The 20,451-nt window shown below is 36.6% G+C and overlaps 1 protein-coding gene across 5 annotated transcripts; it reads right to left on the reverse strand.

Moving 5' to 3' along the window:
- Positions 1-220: 220 nt before the first annotated feature.
- LOC109093543 (PTB domain-containing engulfment adapter protein 1-like) lies at positions 221-18,531 on the reverse strand. Of its 5 annotated transcripts, XM_042755020.1 has the most exons (12): positions 18,430-18,531; positions 13,968-14,029; positions 13,432-13,503; positions 11,754-11,852; positions 8,018-8,155; positions 7,809-7,925; positions 5,199-5,285; positions 4,750-4,935; positions 3,146-3,281; positions 2,698-2,792; positions 1,987-1,997; positions 221-906 (listed from the first exon to the last, which is right to left on the reverse strand). In XM_042755020.1, exons 1-12 carry the CDS (start codon positions 18,455-18,457, stop codon positions 885-887), a joined length of 1,053 nt encoding a protein of 350 aa, XP_042610954.1. In that variant the 5' UTR covers positions 18,458-18,531; the 3' UTR covers positions 221-884. The 5 variants fall into 5 exon arrangements, 4 of the variants coding, with proteins under 4 accessions (XP_042610954.1, XP_042610953.1, XP_042610956.1 ...); XM_042755019.1 differs by lacking the exon at positions 1,987-1,997; XM_042755022.1 differs by lacking the exons at positions 1,987-1,997; positions 4,750-4,935 and having other exon boundaries at positions 18,430-18,530.
- Positions 18,532-20,451: the final 1,920 nt, after the last annotated feature.

Here is a 20,451-nt window from a genome sequence, read left to right on the forward strand (position 1 = left end):
AATACAGGACAAAGAACATTTTTTATCCAGCTTTTTCCAGCACAGGGGGTGGGGAGGTGGGGCATTGGGGATTGGCCTTTCTTTGTAATGAATGCCAAATTAAACATTTGAATTCCTTTTCAACAGACCTCTATTGATTTACCATGAATAAATGTCTGAAAACAAGAACTGTTTTCTGTTAGTAGAGTTTGTGGCTGTTAAAAAAAGCACAAAGCTAATATAGTGTGCTATCAGTTTTCATTTATTCACCATCAAAAAACAAGTGATACGTATTTAACAAATATTAAAACAGCCATCAATGAAAGTAAAAAGGATCTGAACATCTGGAAATATAAGTCTCGGCAATGATTTTGCTGAAAATATGAAAGACCCACCAGTTTTTTATTTTATTTTTATTTTAGGCTAATAAACCTATAATCCCAAAAAAAAAACAACAAAAAAAGTTTAGATATAACATTAAAGTTTATGATTGCACCATTACAACATGAGCAACTGCCTCTGCACCCACCTTACCTCTTTCATAATTTGGTATAAAAGATTCTAAACACAACTTTTGGCCACGAATAAATGCGTCTTTGATTTTAAAGAGTCTAAATTTGGTCAAAACTAGAAAATTCTAGAAAGTAGTTTCTTTCACTTCTTCAACAATTTCTGTTATAAGATTAAGAAGTTAAAATACACTAATCATAAAATGTATGTACAATCTGCTGATGTTTTCATATAAAAATAGAAATGACCTTCTTAAGGCTCCTGCTACATTTCTTTCAAACTCAATTCAAAATCAAATATTTAATGTGACATTTTTTGAGGGTTTTGTGGTCAAGAATCACAAAATCAGCATCGGCTGTCCACCTGATCCAGGGCAAACACCGTCCCCTCTAGAGTCAGTCCCATTTGGAACCCCTCCTATGAAAAACAAATTCAAAAAAGAAACAAAACTGTGAGCTCAATATAAACACACAACAAGGTGAATGACGAAGCTAAATTAAGGTTTAGACAACACTATATAATAACTTATATAATATCATAACTAACATAACAATTTAATAATGTATATAATAACATTATCATAATGCATAACAGATTAGCAGTTTATATACATTTAAAGGTGCTGTATGTAAGATTTTGACTCTACTAAAGCATAAAAATACCATAAGACCCTGGGTTGCCAGTTGGCGGAAAACACAGCATATTTAATTTCATTCATCGTCAAGTGCGGTCGTTCCTGTATGTGTCATCAATCTGGCAACCTGCGTGTGCGTCAAGTCTGAGAATAAGGGCCCGGGTGAAAAAATCCCTCTCCAATATTTTGAATTTGGACTGCAATACCTAGTTCAACCACTCGGTGTCAATCCTATATACAGCACCATTAACATTATCTTTAAAATTTTTAAAACCACAGTAAAGTCTGTTTTATATTGCACATGTAAGCAGCCCTGCAGTGTAACTCCAGCATCATTTTCATTTTGCTTCTACTTAATAGCCTTAGAAAGCTGTTCTTCTGCATCTGTGGTTGTGAAATGTTGACTTTTGTGAATGCAGTCGTAATGCATGCAGCCAATAGGAATGAGTCTCTATAAGTGCTCATTCTGGATAGTGCATTTTTTTCTGCATGCACATTGCAAAAATAAGCTTAGGGCTGAACTACTTGCAGCTGCACAGTACTGCTTATATGTGTGTGTAAAACAAGTTTATGTTTCAATTACTCTGAAAAAAGCACTGAGATGGCATGCATGCAATAACCAGCACAACACAGAATCTGAAGAACTAAACACTTGTCAATGACTCAATAGTTCTTCAAAGCACTTTGCCTCTGATGATTATACTTTGAAAGAACAAAGAAAGGTGCATAAAATGTAAAAAAAAAAATGTTGGTTTAATATATTAAGAGACATTTCATGCCTGTAAATCAAAACATATATTTTGTAAAACCATATCAAAACACCAGAGCACTGTGAGGTGAATCACGAATGAACATGTACAAACCATCTCTGCCGCTGAGAGGTTGGGGGTGGCATTCAGGGTGAAAGGAGAGATGAAGATAATTGAATTATTCAGGATTACAGGGTTTACAGACACAGAACTGCAAATGACACTTACAGATTCTAATAATCTCATAACAGGTATGATGTCCTCAGAAACGGAAACTTCCATAATCCTCTGGATTATTGAAATCGGAATTAAAAACGGTCTTTAATATAGTGGGGTGATTGCTGCCAGCCAAAAACTGCATACTTTGATCTAATAATATTGTCTGCCAATCATGTTGGCTGCTTCTCCTGTTTGTATGTTTATGAAACACTACTGAGAGCATTTCTCTTTCCTGTATCAAGAATTGTGTCATAATCCTACTTCAAAGCATGTGAGCAACAGGGTCAAAATTATTTACCATCATTTTTAGCATTCAAATTTGCACACTGCGTCTAAGCCAAAATTAAAACTGTATGATACATAGTACATACACAAGTACCGTGGTACAGTTGTAATAAAGATTGTGCTTCAATCCTATAATGTTTAGTACTTGCATGGTATTACAAAAAGAAAATAGATTTAACAGAATAAAAATAGGGATACATAATATATTATTACCACATCGATTATCTGCCAATATTTTTAATCATCATATTGCTCATTGACTTCAATATTGCTGCTTATCTAAATGAACGATTAAAAAATAAATAAATAAAAGATGCTCACCTGCATCTCATCCAGTTTGGACTGGATGTCTGGGGTGAAGACAGCTGGTCCACAAATGAATGGATCAAATGGTTCAGCTCCAAACAGGTCTATATCTACAGCAGAACCATCATCTGTCATTTAGCAAACACTTATATTAAATGTGCAATAGTTCATGATCACTCCTTGCAACTGAAAATGCATAAAATTTCTATATATACAAATATAAATTAATATATAATTAATGTATTCATACAAAAAAATCTATCAGTGAAATTCTCAGCCGAATACTAACAAATGTCTCCATTCAACACCTATTCTCTGGCTTTATTTGTTTTCAACTCCAATGGACCCTTTTATGGAAATGCATATTACATTAGCAATTATGGATTTTGCCTTCAGGAAATTCAGGTGCCTGAAAATATAACACATTCATCTAAGTGAGACAGCAGAAATAAAGAGCCCCCACCTTTGTCTTTTTTTGGAGGCAGGTACGGAGATGAGATGCCGTTACAGTTCAATCGTCTTGTTATTGGAGATTCGGGGGTGAATGGAACCATATCAAATACGTCAGTAGAGGGAGCTCTAACTTGTATGCTTCCAGCCTAGTAATGTAGATATAAGAGTAAAATCTGTCAAATGCGTCTAAACCAGTCCAACTGTAAGATCAGACTCCATCCGTGTGATAAGCATTTAACTGAAAAATCAATGTATAGGCTATATTTTATCACAATGCTTTTTTTTTTTTTTAGTAAGAAAACTGATTCTCAAAAAGTCTGGAGACTTCCCTAGCTATTAATTCTTGTTAACTTTCACGATTTTAACTTACTGCATTCATTCTTAAAAATAAAGGTTCAAAAAGGGTGTTTTTGCAGTGATGACACAGAAGAAACATTTTTGGTTCCCGAACATTTCAGTGAACAGTTCCTAAAAGAACCTTTTTTAAGAACGTTAAAAATCTAAAGAACCTTTTTTGACTATAAAGAAACGATTCTGCATTTGAAAGGTTCCACGGATGTTCAAGGTTCTTCGTTAAACCACTGATGCCAATAAAGAACCTTTGTTTTTAAGCGTGTTGACGCTAGAAACAAATGAGGTTTGTGTTAGTTTCTTCTTCTCTTAAAGGGATAGTTCACCTCTCCCCATTTACTCACCCTCAAGGGTTCCTTTCTTTCGCTGAGCACAAAAGAAGATATTTTTGAGAATTTTGGTAAGCAAACAGTTGATGGTAGCCAATAACTTTGATAGTATGGGGGAAAAAATCATATGGGAGTCAATTGCTATACTGTCAAATGTTTGGTTAGTAACATTTTTCAGAATATTTTAATGTGTTCGACAGAAGAAAGAAACTCATATAGATTTGGAACAAGTAGAGGTTGAGTAAATGATGACAGAACTTTAATTTTTGGGTGAAAGTATGGCATACACTGCAGTTAATAATGCACATCATATGAACCCCTTTTACTGTAATCTTATGTGCTTTTAAGAGCTAGACAGTGACAATCAGAATCTTGTGTTTCATAAATGAAAACACTGTGTTTGGAGAAATATGAAGGTGAGTAAATATCAGTATTTTTTTTAATTATTACTTTAGCCTAACTGTTCCTTTTATATTTCACCTGCAAAGCAGTATTACTTATTCATCTTCTTTAAACATATTTTTCAAATTCCTTGCTACACAAAAAATAACAGAATAATGCAGGCCTACATATAAAATGTTAGTCACACTTATTAATAATATATCCCTATACTAAAGTGTTACCAAATTTCCATACAAACTATTTTTTTCATTCAAAATTATTATTTAAAGTGTTATAAAATTTATTTTTGTAATTTTTTTTTTATTTTTTTGCTTTAATTAAATTAATAAATGTACATGAATAATATGAACCACATTTATGGTATCTTTATGGTGCCTTTTGTCTTTTCTGTCCTAGTACGGAAAAGTGCAATCTGGACATTCTGCAAAATAACTTTTTTGGGGGTGACCTATCCCTTGTTTGAAGTATGAAAATTTGTAATTGAATCACATGCAAAGTGCACTGTGTACTTTTTTGTGTACGAGACATTTACACGAGGCCGTGGCACGATGTAACCACTTGTGGGCTGTGAGTGGGTGGGCTTAGCAGGAGGCTGGGTGAGCAAGCTTGCTGATTGGCTGGAATCGGGTGAGCTGACAGGCGTTAGAGTGACAGAGGAGATCTCTAGGCTGGACAGTGATGTGACATCATCACCACACCAGGACAAGGCAGACGGCTTCTGCAAAATGTACGGCTCATTAGAGATATTAACATGCAGGTGCTGAAGAAGGGCACTGGGGGTTGGGGAGAGAGACAGAGAGAGAGAGAGAGAGAAAGATAGATTGGAATGGAGAAAAAGGGAAAAACAAATGGCGTGGTAGATAGAAGAGAAAAACAAACACATTTTGATGAACTGAAAGAGAACAGAATCATTGAGATTGGCAGGAAAGAGCAGCATTCGACTGGAATGATAAGCAAGTCTCATTTCCTACAGAACCGTACTGGTGAACAGCGAGAATCCATCAGCTGATCCTCCAGCTCCTTAAGCTTCTTCTTCAGTTTCGAATTCTCCATCTCCAAATCCTGAATTTCAATTAACATAAGCACATTGCACAAAAAGATTCACATTTTCAGTTGTCAATCACATGAAGACATTCTACATAAGTCTACCGCAGCCTGCTCACGGGATTATGAGCCAGTGAATTTCTGGTTACATTTGCCTATCTATACTAGTATTTACACTTCAAAGGAAGCTGAGTTTTAAGCGGCATACAGTATCAATTATGAAAAGGGGCATTTATGCAGACATTGTAATGTGGCATACAGTAAACGTATTTACACTGGAATCAGAATTGGGGGAGAGCTAAATCTCTGATTCTTCTGCACAGCCGTCAAAAAGATTGAGAGCAGCAAAGTTCCAGTTGTGTTTCATTTAGGTTGATCAACTTTGTCTGAGATATTTATCCGGAAAAAAGTAATAATTGTTGGTATGGGCCTCTTTCCCATGTTCATATTTTTAGTATTTACTAATGCCATGCGAATTCGCAGATTGACAAAGTTTGTAGTACACAAGACTCAAACTTGTTAGATGAAAGCTATTTATTGACAACAACCCAAATAATAAGTTCTTCCCCCTTTCTAAACCCTTGTGTGCACCAGTCTACAAAAAGTTTGCTCCCCATATCTCCCCAAGCACCGTCATATCCATATTTTCCACTGTTTTTCTTATTTTTCCCCAATACTATACAAATCATTTAAAAACAACCGCAAGCTTTCCTCCATGTTGTTGTTTGTTGACATGTTTCCAAGAATCAGCTCTCAAACTGATGGGTGTTTCTTCAACTTCAGGCACTTTTATGTCTCAGGGGTTGATTTTTTATGAAAACTAACAGCTTTTAACTTGAAGATGATATTAAAACAGTCTTGGAAACTTTTTAGGGAAACTTTGCTTCATCATTTACTTTTGCCACTTTTTAAATAACTTTTATGTATATAATTTTACCCTTGTCCCAGACCAACATTCTAACTTAAACTATTAAAATCCCTAATGCAAAAAAGAATTATTAAATGTGAAATATTTTATTAAAATTTAAAAACACACTAACAATTTCAGTAATGATTGTGTGAAAATTACATTAAAGGGGTCATATGACGTTGCTAAAAAGAACATTATGTTGTGTATTTGGCGTAATGCATTGTGTTTATGCGGTTTAAGGTTCAAAACACACATGATTTTCCACATACTGTACATTATTGTTGTTTCTCTAAGCTCCGCCTTTCTGAAACACTTTTTACAAAGCTCATCAGTCTGAAAAGCGAGGTGTGCTCTGATTGGCCAGCTATCCAGTGCGTTGTGACTGGCCGAATACCTCAAGTGTGTGACAGAAATGTTACGCCCCTTACCATACTGTGATGCCATGTCCCGGCACGACAAGACAAAACCAATAAAACCCATTACAAACGAGGTATTTGCTGCATCCACAGGGGACATAATTACTAATTATAATGACTTATACTGTCTTTTTACGCGTTGCATTGCGTATTGCGCCATGTAAACATAAAACCATGTTTGCATTAATGATCGGACAAATGACAAACAACAAGCACTACTCTACTCTGCTTAGGACTCACGTTTGAATCGTTAGTGGCAAATTCTTTAAATATGAAAACGTACTTACAGGCTGAGAGTCACAAGCACCAGACTGTCCTTGCAAAGTTGGAATTGCCCCCACTATATAAAAACAGCCTTTGTGCACAGACGGCATTGTACTCTCCCAGGTTCAGGAAACAGTCCTCCGTAAAATGTGTTGCACACATCTGAATATTTGGGTTGAACTGTTCTTGGGTTGAACTGTTCAAATCTTCCCATTCAGTGACGTAGATATGTGTTTAAACGAGGCATTTTAGGAGAGTTTGGATGAGTCTTAACTTTTATAAAGAATATCTCTTTGGATTTGAGACTTTAGTCTTTAGAACTTTAAGGATCTTATCTATTCATGAACAGCTTTTAACACTTCAAAGAGAAAGGAAAACTTGAAACTGCATCATATGACACCTTTAAAATCACACAAAAATATAGGCTCTAATGAAGTGTTCTTGGTTACCAGAGACAGCATGCTTGAGATTAAATAATATTTGAAGAAAACATAAAAATCAAGGTAAATGTCAAGAATATTTTTACTATAAATTAGGCAAATTATGCAAAAAGTTTTAAAATATATAATTATGTATTCATGATATACATACTGTATAATACTTGCTGTGAACATAACCTTAACAATAAAAAAAAATATTATCCACCACCACCATTTCCATCACAGAATACTTTTAAACATAAAATAGGACTTAGATGAACAGAATTTTCATTGCATTCAGAGATAAATAACAATTCTCTTGATTAATCTTTACTGTTGGACAAATTAAATAAATAGTAAAAAGTGTGTTTAGTGTGGGTTAAAGAAAGCTATTTTCTAAAACTCCACAGAGCCAAAAGTGCCTATAGTAGAAGAACCCCCACCCCCCTCCGGTATGAGTGTGTTTGAGTGAGAATGTATTCTGGGCTCATATCTACATCTCGAACATGTGAGCAATATTCCAAGAACATAATCTTACTCGTTTCTGAAGGTTTCCAATCTGTTTTCTCGTCTCTACATCTTTTCCACCAGACTCTAGGAACTTTTTGTAGGCGAGATCAAAGGCTTGTCCAATAGCAAGAGTGATCTCCTCCGCCTGGGTGAGATTTGCACACACTGCTATCATTAAGCAAATCAGGTTTCTTGTGTATGTAACTTTTGTTAGATATTACAAGCGTATTTACTTACACATTTTTCACTGTCAAACACGTAACACAGGTGTTTCTTCGTCTCGGGTTCTGTGCAGATAAAGGTGAAGATTCTTTTATCTGTTTTGTCGTCTGCACAGAAGGACATTCTGTGAAGTTGGCAGTTATGCTGCATCTCCTGGAACAGGAAAGAGAGTTGAACTCAGATGAAAAGCTCACTGGTATGACTGACCTATTTTGAGGCAAAAAGCAACAAATCGAAAACAGCCTAGAGGAAAATTTTAATGCTTGGTGTTCTCATTTATGTTTCAACAAATAAGTTTATTATACATAGTTCTCAATGGCCCACTCCCAAAATCCATTTATGGTTTAATTTGTGAGATATACTTTATTTCAAATATCCAGAAATCACATTATTTTCATATACAGCCCCAAAATCAACGTCCAATAAAATATATTTACATGGACAGATGAGGTGTTCAAGTTAAATTGAAAATGAGGTTAATGAATTGTACAGTAAATTCATTATTGAACTGTAAATGATGATTGATACAGTATACTGATGGAAAAGTGTACAGCTGATGTGATTCTGCATGTCCTCTCACTCATACACACTGATAAGCATTACAGCATAAGTTTAAAGAGGGATACTGCAATTGTAAATTCACTTAGTGTTTCAAATTTCCCCATCTTTCCCCTTTGAGCACTAAATGCCCAGAAGCAATCCCGATGCCCAAAAGCGATCGGCCTTGGTTATTAGATTTTGCGTGAATGTGCAGGTACTGTTATTCTATCTACAACATCATCTCACGTAACACATGACAGCAGAAATGATTTCTCATGTGAGAAGATTCTGCTATTTAACAACCTGCCAACCTGAAAATAGGCATTTTGTTTGTATTCTTAAGTTAGATACGTTTCTTAGACACTTAATCAAAAGTCAGTTATTATTCAAAGTAGGGATGTCAACGATTAATCGATGATCGATTAATTGTCGATAAGAGATGCAATCGATTAAGGCTGTCCATGGTCGGTTAACCGATTTAATGTTGGGCTGCGTGCGGCTCATGCGCAGAACACGTGCGAGCGGCTGTGAGTGACGGTGACGGTATATAAAAGCATCATCATTCATTCACAATGTACAAATTAAGCTTTTAATGTGATTTAAACTTTAAAGTACATTAAAATAGAAACAACATAAAAGTTCTTCAACATAAAAAGCAATAGAAATGTAGTAACTAAGTCATTTCATCACATAACTGTTTCATATCGTGATCTTTGCAGGGCCGCGGGACACAGTGACAGGACAGGTAGTCTATTCATTCCTACAACTTCACTACAATAATTCGTTCCTGTGACTTATTATTTTGTGGCAACTGTCCATGTTTCATTAATTTTGTTCCCTATATAACCCATGATTTAAGTGAAATAAGGGAACAAATTAATAAATCGAACGAATTCTTAATTCATTAAATCTTTAATTTCCATATGTTTACCACAGTAAGAGATGCGAAAACAGTGATTAAAGGTGAAATATAACAAAATAAACCTGCGAAATTAGAGGGTTAGACTGTGAAGATTAAGAAAAAAAAATCAATGCCACAATGTTATTGAATTTGTGGAAATTCGTGACCAACCGGCAAACCAGAACAAAGCCGCGTAAATGAAGGCTATGGGCTCGAACGGCATCCAGAGGCATGGTCGCGAGTTCTAACATTTCCTATTATTCCTCTAATAAACAAAGCTTTTATACCACACTTGTCATAACCAGAGCTTATAATTTGTAAATAAATAATTGCTGGATTGAAAATAGGCGCTGTGTGACCGACACTGACAATACGTTTTCCCGGAGCGTTCACTGATGTCACTAAACGGTGACGGCGAGCATCGCTCACAAGTTTCTGCATGGACCTACAGTAACTACGGCACAGGTTCTCAAGCCCTGAGACAAAATGGGATGCTTTAAGGAAAATGTATAGCCTATGTAGCCTAAGTAATAGGCCCAACATAAAAATAACAAATTGTTTTTTTTTTTTTTTTTTTTTTTTTTTTTTTTATAAATATGCGAAATATATCTGACTTAATTAACAAAACGGATTTAAAACAGAAGTGTGGTAAGAAATATACGTTCACGGAAAGAAAAGAAAAAGGATGACAACGCATTCTGTTTGTTTGCTTTATTTTACAAGAGCACAGACCTTATGTTTTTATTGTGTGCGCACAAAAGAAAGTAAACACTTTTGGGGAAAAGTTTTTTTTTTTAATGTCTCAGCTGTTTCGATCGCGCCGGAGCCTGCTGCACACGTATATTCTAGCGATTCAAACTTACATCGCAGTCTGTTCATTATCAAAATAAAATAGTCAACTAAAGATTTAAACGGTTACACTGGTCAGTTTAAATAGACAGTAGTATACCGGTTCACTTTGCTGTTATGAATGACGTTTTTGCTCATATGAAGAGGATCATCATTTCGGTCTATATGCGAATGCGTGTAAAGTACAAGCCTAGTTTACATTATAAATAATAGTTTAACATTGAAATACATTTCGAATATGGAAACATTTGGATTTGTGCCGAATGAGACATGAGCAATAACCTCAAAATAAATCTAGCCAAAGCCGCGCTCGCTCCTCGTCCTCACGCATGCACCGTCACGATCTAATGCACTGTATGACGGGTTTTAAAAAACAAATAGGCCTACCGGACCGCAAAAAATCAAAATCTGACATTTTCTAGGACAGAATCCAGCAGGATCAAACTAATGTGAGCAACAGTGTGTTTTGGTGCAGCAGCGCCGATGTAAGCAGTTCACTTAATGTGCAGCGCAGTCACACGCGCGCCACAGTTACGTTTGGGATAATTTTATTTTAAATACCATAATGTCAGTTGAAAACATTGCAATTGTGTTTTAAAATACAACAACGACCACCACAAAACCATTTAAAGAGGCGCGTTCAGCGGTCTCCGTGCAGGGAAAGTCAACAAACTAAAATGACCTCAAACGTAGGGCGCGCTCTCTTCGTTTTATGAAATGATCATAATCACATCTATTCATTTTACAGTCCTGCTACTAGCATTTTATTCAGACTAAAACCCCTTTAATTCAAGTGAGAAAGGGTTGTGTGTGTGGCTTTTGCACATCCTGTCATGCCGGTGACTGCGTGCCTGCGATAGACGCATTTTGCAGCATTATGGTTAACGATTAATCGATTAATTGATCGTTAATTTAAACGACAATCGATCATGGAAATAATCGAAATTTGACATCCCTAATTCAAAGGCTAATTTATAATTAATATTACAAAAAGTTAAATGTTTTTGGAAGATACATCTGAGAGATCTCGTTTATGATTTTTCTACTACTGTGCACAAACATTGGCTCTCTTTTCAGATCCTGATAGAGCTATTTTGTTTTGAACAAACACATCTAATGGCATTTATCAAGTGCTAATTGGTTACTTTAGTTAAATTATTTTAGTATTGGAATGAAATAACTCTGTCAGTTGTGCTAACGGCACTTAATTGGCATGACATTAAACAGTAAATGTTTGAAAGATAAGATAGCACATTTAATGTTCTGCTAAACTGCATTTCATTGTTTTGTCAGAGCAGGTGTGAAGACGGTAGTGGGGTAGTTCACATAAATTACTGTGACTTTTTTAAAAGTCTAAATTAGGGTTGCCATGCATGAAATCACATCAGCTATGTGGTTTTATCTTTATTCATAAAACACTTCCTGTAACTGAAGATGATTTTTTTATTTAAGAAAACCTACCTTGGTTTTAGGGTCCAATATCTTCACACCATATATAGAGATCTGAAGCTCCACTTTAGGAGTTTTCTGCCCCTCTGACTTCTTGATGTGCCTTTGAAACTAAGGAAGCAGAACACACTGGGCAAATACATACTATCAAGGGAAAAGCAGATAGAGCCGGAGGTGTTCACCATTTTTTAAAGGCTGCTGGAGAGCAGTAGAGCATCAGGTGAAATGAGGTGCTCAAACACGTCTCTAGAGCAATGCACTGACCCGCAGAAAGCCAAGCTGGACATAAATTGGGCGAAAGAAATATCACCCAGGAAAAGGACATTTTTATTGTGCCCTTAATCTGTCCCCTAAAAATCCCACCATGAATGAGTCACAGCTTTATTTCAGTCTCATAAACAGTTTTAGTTATAAGCAGAGTCCTGTGTATTGGCTGTTTGGTTCAGTTATTAAATAACAACACAGATGTTACAAAACGGTATTCACATAATGGACTGTGAGTTTGACAGTGTTAGGGTTGCACTGCAAAGTTGTTCATCAGCCAAAAAGAGCCACCTAAAAATCTCTAAAGGTGCATCCCAAATCATGTACTTATGCACTATTCTATGTCACTATGCATCACAGTGTTATCCCAAAGAAAATTTCACTTCATGCAAAACTACATAATTAATACACTAAATGGAAGAGTACATACTGTAGTGCATAATTTGGGATGCAACTTACAGTATGATATTATTGTTTCTGAATAAGGCTTAGGTCCGTGATTCAATTTAAAGGTGCTGTATGTAAGATTTTGACTCCACTAAAGCATAAAAATACCATAATATGTTTGCAGATATTTAAGAAACATGCTAAGTTAACATACTTATTTATCTGAAAAACAATGCTACAGTCAGTTATTCTCCTTTGAAAATGTGTGTTCCGGGCCAGAATGTCTGTCTTTGTTTTGGTTTGTAAAACCGGCCCACTGCCAATTTACCCAACTGTATTTCGGCATCCCGGGTTGCCAGTTGGTGGAAAACACAGCGTATTTCATTTCATTCATTGACAAGTGCGGTCGTTCCTGTTTGTGTCGTCAATCTGGCAACCTGGGTGTGTCAAGTCAAGTGAGGAGGAGGGACTGGGTGAAAAAAACCCTCTCCAATATTTTGAATTTGGTCTGCAATACCTAGTTCAACCACTCGGTGTCAATCCTACATACAGCACCTTTAAGTCTTTTTTCATTGTTCACTAGGTGAAAATCATAAGCAGATGACTTAGAAAAATAATAGCACACCAACTCTAAACAAGTTAGTGTGGTATTTAGAGTATTAATGTCAGCGACAATATAAATGATAACTGAAGACAAATGGTCAAGTAAAATATAACAGTAAAATACAGAATATTAATATATAATACTTAGATATGAATAAATTAAGAATCACTATTCAATTTTTAATCGTTTCATTATTTTTTACAAATTTTTAAATAATTATATAAATGATTGTTTTACCTACAAGCTTTTGCCTTGTGTTATCTGGCACTCACATAAAGCAGCTTGATCCTCTTATATGAACTTTGGTAGTAAACTTGGCCTTTTAAAATGTCTGTATATTTAAATTTAATTATCACAGCCGTTTCTGCCCCATAAATAGGTGAGAAGAACCGTGAGCACGTTTTATAACCCATAATGTGTCTGTGAACACACTACCTTTAGCTTCCTGACGGCCACACGGACCATGTCTGTCCCTTTGGGCTGCTCCACCTCTGTGATTCCTAAGAACTACATGAACACACAGTAGACACAAACCATAAATAAAACATCAGTTAAGTAATATATCCATATAATGTATGATGGGCTGATAAGCATAGGTGTGTGAATTATTTTGTACTGGTGGCTGGTGATAAAAACTGATGAAGGTCAGAGAAGGAGAGTTCAGTGAGCTCGCATAACACTCCCTCCACACACACTCACGCTCTCAAGTGCATTTAGTACAATTTTAACTATCACTACATCCATCATAGCAACAGCTTCAGTGAAGCAGGCTATCTCTCACACACTTATGCACACACATCTCACATCCCAAAGTCAAAGAAATGGTGTACACAGTGGTACGCAGTGTGCATTTGCTGTTTAGGACGGCCCACAGGGTGCCAGACCATGTGTATGCCCCCCTACTGCGTAGTAAATATAGAAGAAGCAGAGAGAACCACAGGAACAAATAAGAAATATGTCTCAAACTCTACCTTTGCATTATACACAACATGACTTCTCACCAAGGCTTCAGGTGTGTGCATGCTGGGTTTATCTGGATCAAAAAAGAGAGAAAAAGAAAAAGAATTTTGGTGTAATGGCACCATTACATTAAATACTTAATATGTTGATAATACTTAATAATTAATAATACTTAATATGATTAAAAAGTCAGTGTCTGTGTATCTTTTCTGTAATGCACCGCTGTGCAAAGATGGCCTTAGTCATTGAATGCTTCATTTGTTAGAGGCAGAATAAATGTACTGTAGTTACACAGGAATCATAATCACTGGAAACTTTAAAGTTGATTACTGATCCTCCTGCACAGCTGACAATGCATCTTTACCTCAGAGACCCCTTAAAATCTCTCAGCATCAACATAGGTCTCATAGGTCCTCCCCCATTTTAAGTGCTTTAAACTTTAAACAATAAGCCCACAAAAGACTCAAACACACACACAAAAAAAGCTTTTCTATGTTTTTCTTTCTAAGCATTTTTGAGCAAGGTGTATAATGTGAGGACAATAACACTGTCATGCAGAACTTGAGATCACAGCAATGCACGGCATGAATAAATTAAACTGATTACTCTTGATTTTATTTATGCTGCTGTTGTTGCATTTGTTGTCCCTTTCAATTACTTTTCATGTGTTGAGTAATCAGACCTAATCTTTTAATTAAATGTGTTCTGGTGGTTGGTGTGTTAAATGTTGAGGTCCATGCGCATCTCGTTTAATTAGAGTAGGGGTTTTTAAACTGTTCAGGGAGTTCAGGGACCCTCTGCGGCTGCAAGAGTCTACTAGGAGTCACAGAAAATGTTTAAAAAAATAATGTCGTAAATGATTATGTTTCAAAAATTATTACATAATAGTAATAAAAGTTCAAAAGACCAATTTACCTCTTTCTAAACACATGGGTCAATGTCATCAAAAAGTCTGAAAATTCTTGATTAGAGTAGTGAAACACTTACTTGTGTAGTGTATTGTAACTCATGGAAACTAGAAAATAAAATAATGTGAGTTGGTATAGTTTTGTCATGGTTTGCAGTCACATGTCCTCGCAAGTTATAAGCATCTTATTTATTAAAGATTCCTCGAGAGGCCCTCTTGGCACTTTGGGGACCTCTGTGAATGTCTATACTACTTTCAGGGCGGGACGACCCTGATCAGACAGCAGCATTTTTTTCGTAGCGGGGTGACTGATATGTCGTGCTTTATATGCCGTGTAGGTGATGATGAAGAGCTCCTCATTGTTAATTTATTTCTCCCTTGTGCTGGGTGTGGGTTTTTGTGTTGATGTATTGGTTGTTGGAGACCTCTATGGTCAGTGCCCGCTGCTGTGATGTAGACCTGACTCAGCAGGGCACGGTTTTAAAAAAATGAAGAGAAACTGAAAAAACAGTGTGTGAGAAAGAGAGGGAGACAGAATGAAAGATTAAGGAATGGAGAAGGAGACCAAGAGAGGCAGCGAGGAAGAGAGATGGCCCTTAAGAGTATAAGAACTGCGATGCCGACAAAAACCAATAATATAATGAAGCTGACAAGCCGTCCAGTCCTGTGCCAAAGAGGAGACAGCTTTCTCACTGTTTTTGACACTTTTATAACACAGGCTTTTCAGCATTCAGCGCCACGCAGGTGTACACACACACATACACACACTCACACTTTAATCAGCTGAACTCTCCTACTGCACACCAATTAATGCTCAACAGAGAGGACGAGCACTCAGATATTCCCAGCTGCAGTAATGTCATGAGGACACTGGGAGAAACTCAACTGCTTATAGTTTGGGAGGCACAAATGTCTTGAAACGAAACTAATTTTTTTTTTTTTTTTTTTTTTTTTAAGCAAAGTTTTCTATTATCAGGGTTGGAAACACTCTGACTATTGGGCTTTAACCAGGTGCAAAAACCACTGTACAGCAAAAAACCACAGTAAAACTTTTGTACTGCAAAACTATTAGGAGAACACTCCAAGTTCAGAAAATATGAGTCTTTGTTTTAGAGAAAACTGCTGAGGCATGCGACCTCCAAAATTAATAACACCAAACTACTAGGTCATTGCAATTTTTTTAAAATACTGAAGCATATGAGTGAAACCACAACAGTGCAATTAACAGATTCATGTAGCTCATTGGTCTCTGAACTCAAAAATAATAAACGTGGAGCAAAGGAGGCAGGTCCATTTTTAGATTTACCCTTTGCTTTCCCCTGTACCTCGCTGAGTTATGAAAAGGTTACTGCACTGCAGGACATCTCTGTCCAGAGCTCTGGACTAAAGGTCATTTTGTTTTGCTCCCATCGATTAGCTGTCAGTTTAAACACAAATAATCATAAAGGGTAAGCATTTAAAACAACTGGTGAAATGCAAAAGCACAGATGAGGTCACTTAACGCGCATTAAATTAGATGTTAAAATACGACCTGCTGCAAAAGTTATTACCCTGCCAGGCTTATTTATATTGTGAACATTATTTTAAATTCAACCTTTAACTAAAGAATAGCAAAACTCTGCTTTTTCGCCTAAATAAAGGTCATCCTTTTAGTGGCAAAAACAGCCTGTTCCACAAAGCTAGTTTCCACTGGTCAGCCAAGTCTGATTTTAGAATTTTAGAGGGTTTCTGGTTGGTCAGGGAGATTTAAAGCAGATTAAAACAGCTAAGAGCTTTCTGCGAGGACTTTAAAAATCCCAGATGAGTGTAGGTTGTTATAATATAAACATTGATTTACATCAATTTACATACAAAGCTTACATACAAAAATCATAATATTTTTTATATTTTTACATTTTAAGATACAAGGCATGGATTACCTAATTCAATTCTCATTCAGAAAGTCCTGATTCAGTTAAATTCTGATTTGACTTAAGTCAATTAACCTTTAGAATATTTGTTATAATCAGAAAATCATATCATTTAAGAATTAGTTTATTTGTTATTTTAATTAAATCAATTTATCTTTAGTATTTTTTTTATAATCTGAATTTTTTATTCACTATTCTAATTCTATTAAAAAAAAAATGTAACTACCTTTCTAATCTTTTTGTATCCTATCTATTTTTATTTTCATTTATTATACAATTATAAAAAAGACCTCTATCACTAGCTTGCTCTATTCTTTTTCTATTCTATCTGTTTTCTTTTTATTTATTATATTTAAAAGCCCTTGCTACGTATACTGTGTTTAGGCTAACTGAGACTTGTTATAACACTTATATATCATTGCTCTTTTGTTGTTTTTGATTGCTTCCATTGTCCTCATTTGTAAGTCGCTTTGGATAAAAGCGTCTGATAAATGACTAAATGTAAATGTAAATGTAAATGAATGCACTGTGGCACATTCTGGGTTCATTTTTACAATGGTGCAATTTTAAAACTTCACGTTTTGTTCTAGAATATGAGTCAAATTGTAGCTTTCGACTGAACTGCAGTGCACTTTTTCATGTAAACATGGATAAATTCTTTAACAGTTCCTAATTAGTTATGTAATGCGGAAGCATGAATCATTCAAACTCATACAGTATTTCTATTTATGCTTAAATTCCTTTGGAACCTTTGTGATTAACACTGTGCATTCAGCAGAACTGTTTACACACGGTAAATTGTCCCTTGGTAACTATAAAGGTCAATGAATGTGAGGTCTCACATAATTTCTAGTTCGTTAAGCAGCATTATCATCTTCTGAAAAAGAGAATCGTGTGCAAGAGTGTCTGTTTGGACTTAACGATAATGTCAGGCAACGAGCGAATCCCAATTGAGAGCTATGAAATATTCAAAGCAACCTACTACTGCAGTGTCTGTGGCTGGAGATAAACTCACCAAATGTGGGCTGTGACCACGCCAGCAAGTCCAGAGGCTCCTCTGTCACCGCCATTAATAAAACATTAGCCTAGAAGGCACACTTTCTGTGGGAAATAGCCTCACCTGTGTCACCTATGAATCCAGGTCTGTCTGTGGTGTTCAAATTAGGTAAAGTGTGTGTGTAGGGGGTAGGGGAGGTTTGGAGTTGGGAATGAAGAGAAGCAATAAGTGCCAGGAATGAAGCTTTGAAAACCTGATGTGTGGGGGTGAAACTTAAGTGTGTTCCATTTTAGCAAGCTTTAATGCAGGCCTGGAAGTCATTACTTCCCAAAGAATATGTGTTAAAACTAAATTTTCTGAGGTTCTTCTAGGTGTTTTTTACAGGTAGCTAAAACTTCTAGGAACTGTGTCCTTTGTGGTGCAGTTAAAAAAATGTAGTTAGCTATCAAATGCAAAAACATTTGGCCAACATATTCTTCAATGACTTTGGTTTCTGGTAAATTTACTTTAACTGAATTCTGTCACTCAGAACAAGTTTATATATAAACAGTCTGTAGCACAAGCAGACTTCACAAATAAACATTTGTCTTCATCAGTCAGTCAGGCTTGTTGGCATATTGGCAGCTGACATTGCAGGAACATCAACTCTATTCCCTTACCCTTTCTCCTGTTAAATGCCCTGTTCATTCTGGAGAGTTTGACAAGCACTTGTAAGCTGAGCACGGACTCCAATGAGAAGCCACCTGAAGAAAAAGCACAGAGAAACAGTTTATCTCTAGCTTATCTATAGCTTTTGGTTTATGCCTCCAGCGTTTGCATCCGTAATGAAAGTCAATGGAGGGCAGAGTTTAGTGCGACTGCAGCTTTACACTGAGCAAGTTCACACAAAAACAGCCAAACAACTGACCCTTCGCAAAGACCCACCCCCCAATAGTAACTGTCACTATGACATTAGGTATGAAACAAATCTCAGCTTTCAAATTTTGTCATTTTGTAAGAAGTTCAAACAATAAATATTGTTATGTGGCTCTTAAATATGTCTTGACAGGTTGACTAGTTATAGTACAAAATAAACATGAATGATCATCAGAAGGTACGGTATCTTGTTTCAACCACGGAAAGGCGTCAATACATAATATTTTTCAAGTCCACTGACGTTTGTTTGTTGGACAAAATGGCAAATTCTGCATAGACTGGTCAGACCGCCTGTCAATCAAACTCCCAATTACTAATTTAAAAGTTACACAAGTGGAGAACTTAGTGCCCTTCTGCGACTATGGCAGAACTATGCCCTGTGGAGGTTGTAGATTCAATCCCAGGTAAAATGATCCAGCAAGTACTGAGTTACTGAGATTACAAACCTGCAAATTCCTTTACACCCTTAAGCAAGACACTTAACCCCAGGGAGAGTTTGCTACGGCTAGAATCTCCTGCCAATTAGTGCAGTATATGTCACTTTTGCTTTGAATGCTGGATGACAATCCTGTGCAAAGCTGACTAAAAATATTTTATACTTGCTTAAAAGTACATCTTGGCATAGTTTGCTGAAAGTGTTGAAACAGGATTTCTGTGGTTCAGAATATAGCCACCCTTAGTCATATAGGTGACGTCAATTCCTACTTTTGCTGTGGAGTGCTCGCTTGATGTTGAGTCGATGAGTGAGATGACACAGAAGTACGCAAGATCAAAGCTTCAAAGAAATGTTGGAGGCTGAGGTTGTCAAAAATGCTGAACCAAACACATTCAATATCAAAAAGGAAAATTCCTCAGGGCCGATCCTTTTGCATTAAAACAAATACACCTCAGAGACCCCACACAACTGACGTACCGTATAATCTCACCATGCAAAACATATTGTCTTTTTTGTCTTTTAACCTTGGAAAGCCTGACATAGAAAATAAAATTGAGAAAAATCAATTTTTCTGAAATGGAACAGTTTATTGAACCTTTAGACAATATATATACTGTCTCCTGACAATACACACACACACACACACACACACATGTATATATATAATACTTTGCTTTTTTTCAGTATATTTATTAAATCAGGTTCCCTTTCAGTCGGTCCCTCTCGACGTCACGTCGGTGACCGACGAATTGGGATATCACTTCGATAGAATGGCGACTCGACCCGCATACGGTCCAGCTGATTTGGAGTCATTTCGGAGCCGCTCATGTAGACCTGTTTGATTCTCCAGAGACCTCTCACTGCCAGTTGTTCTACTCCCTGACCGAGGGAACACTTGGCATGGACGCACTTGCACACAGCTAGCCGGTATTCTCCAGTGTATAGTCCATGGTATAGCCTTAGAGCCCGTGTTTCCCTGGCAGACTTCTGCCTTCCAAAGAGGGTTTTAATCACCTCAAATTTTTCCACATACACCTAAATGGATGCTATATGTGTATTTGCTTACGAAAACTCCTTCGGGAAGGATGGGGCTTCCGCAGCATCCCTGTTCCAAGCGGAATGGGTACGTTTTCCCAGTGTTATCCAATCTCACCCAGTGAGGTAGTGCTTTGACAATGGTGAGTGGAACTACTTGTTCCGAGCCCCGGCTTACACCTAATAGGGGTGCAGGTGGCTCGCACAGGGCACTGGAAGGGGCAGCACCCATGGCGCTTTGGTAGGGATCCCAATTCGTCGGTCACCAACGTGATGTCGAGAGTGACCGACTGAA

This window comes from Cyprinus carpio, unplaced genomic scaffold (genome assembly GCF_018340385.1).
Source record: "Cyprinus carpio isolate SPL01 unplaced genomic scaffold, ASM1834038v1 S000006627, whole genome shotgun sequence".
NCBI classification, from domain to species: domain Eukaryota; kingdom Metazoa; phylum Chordata; class Actinopteri; order Cypriniformes; family Cyprinidae; genus Cyprinus; species Cyprinus carpio.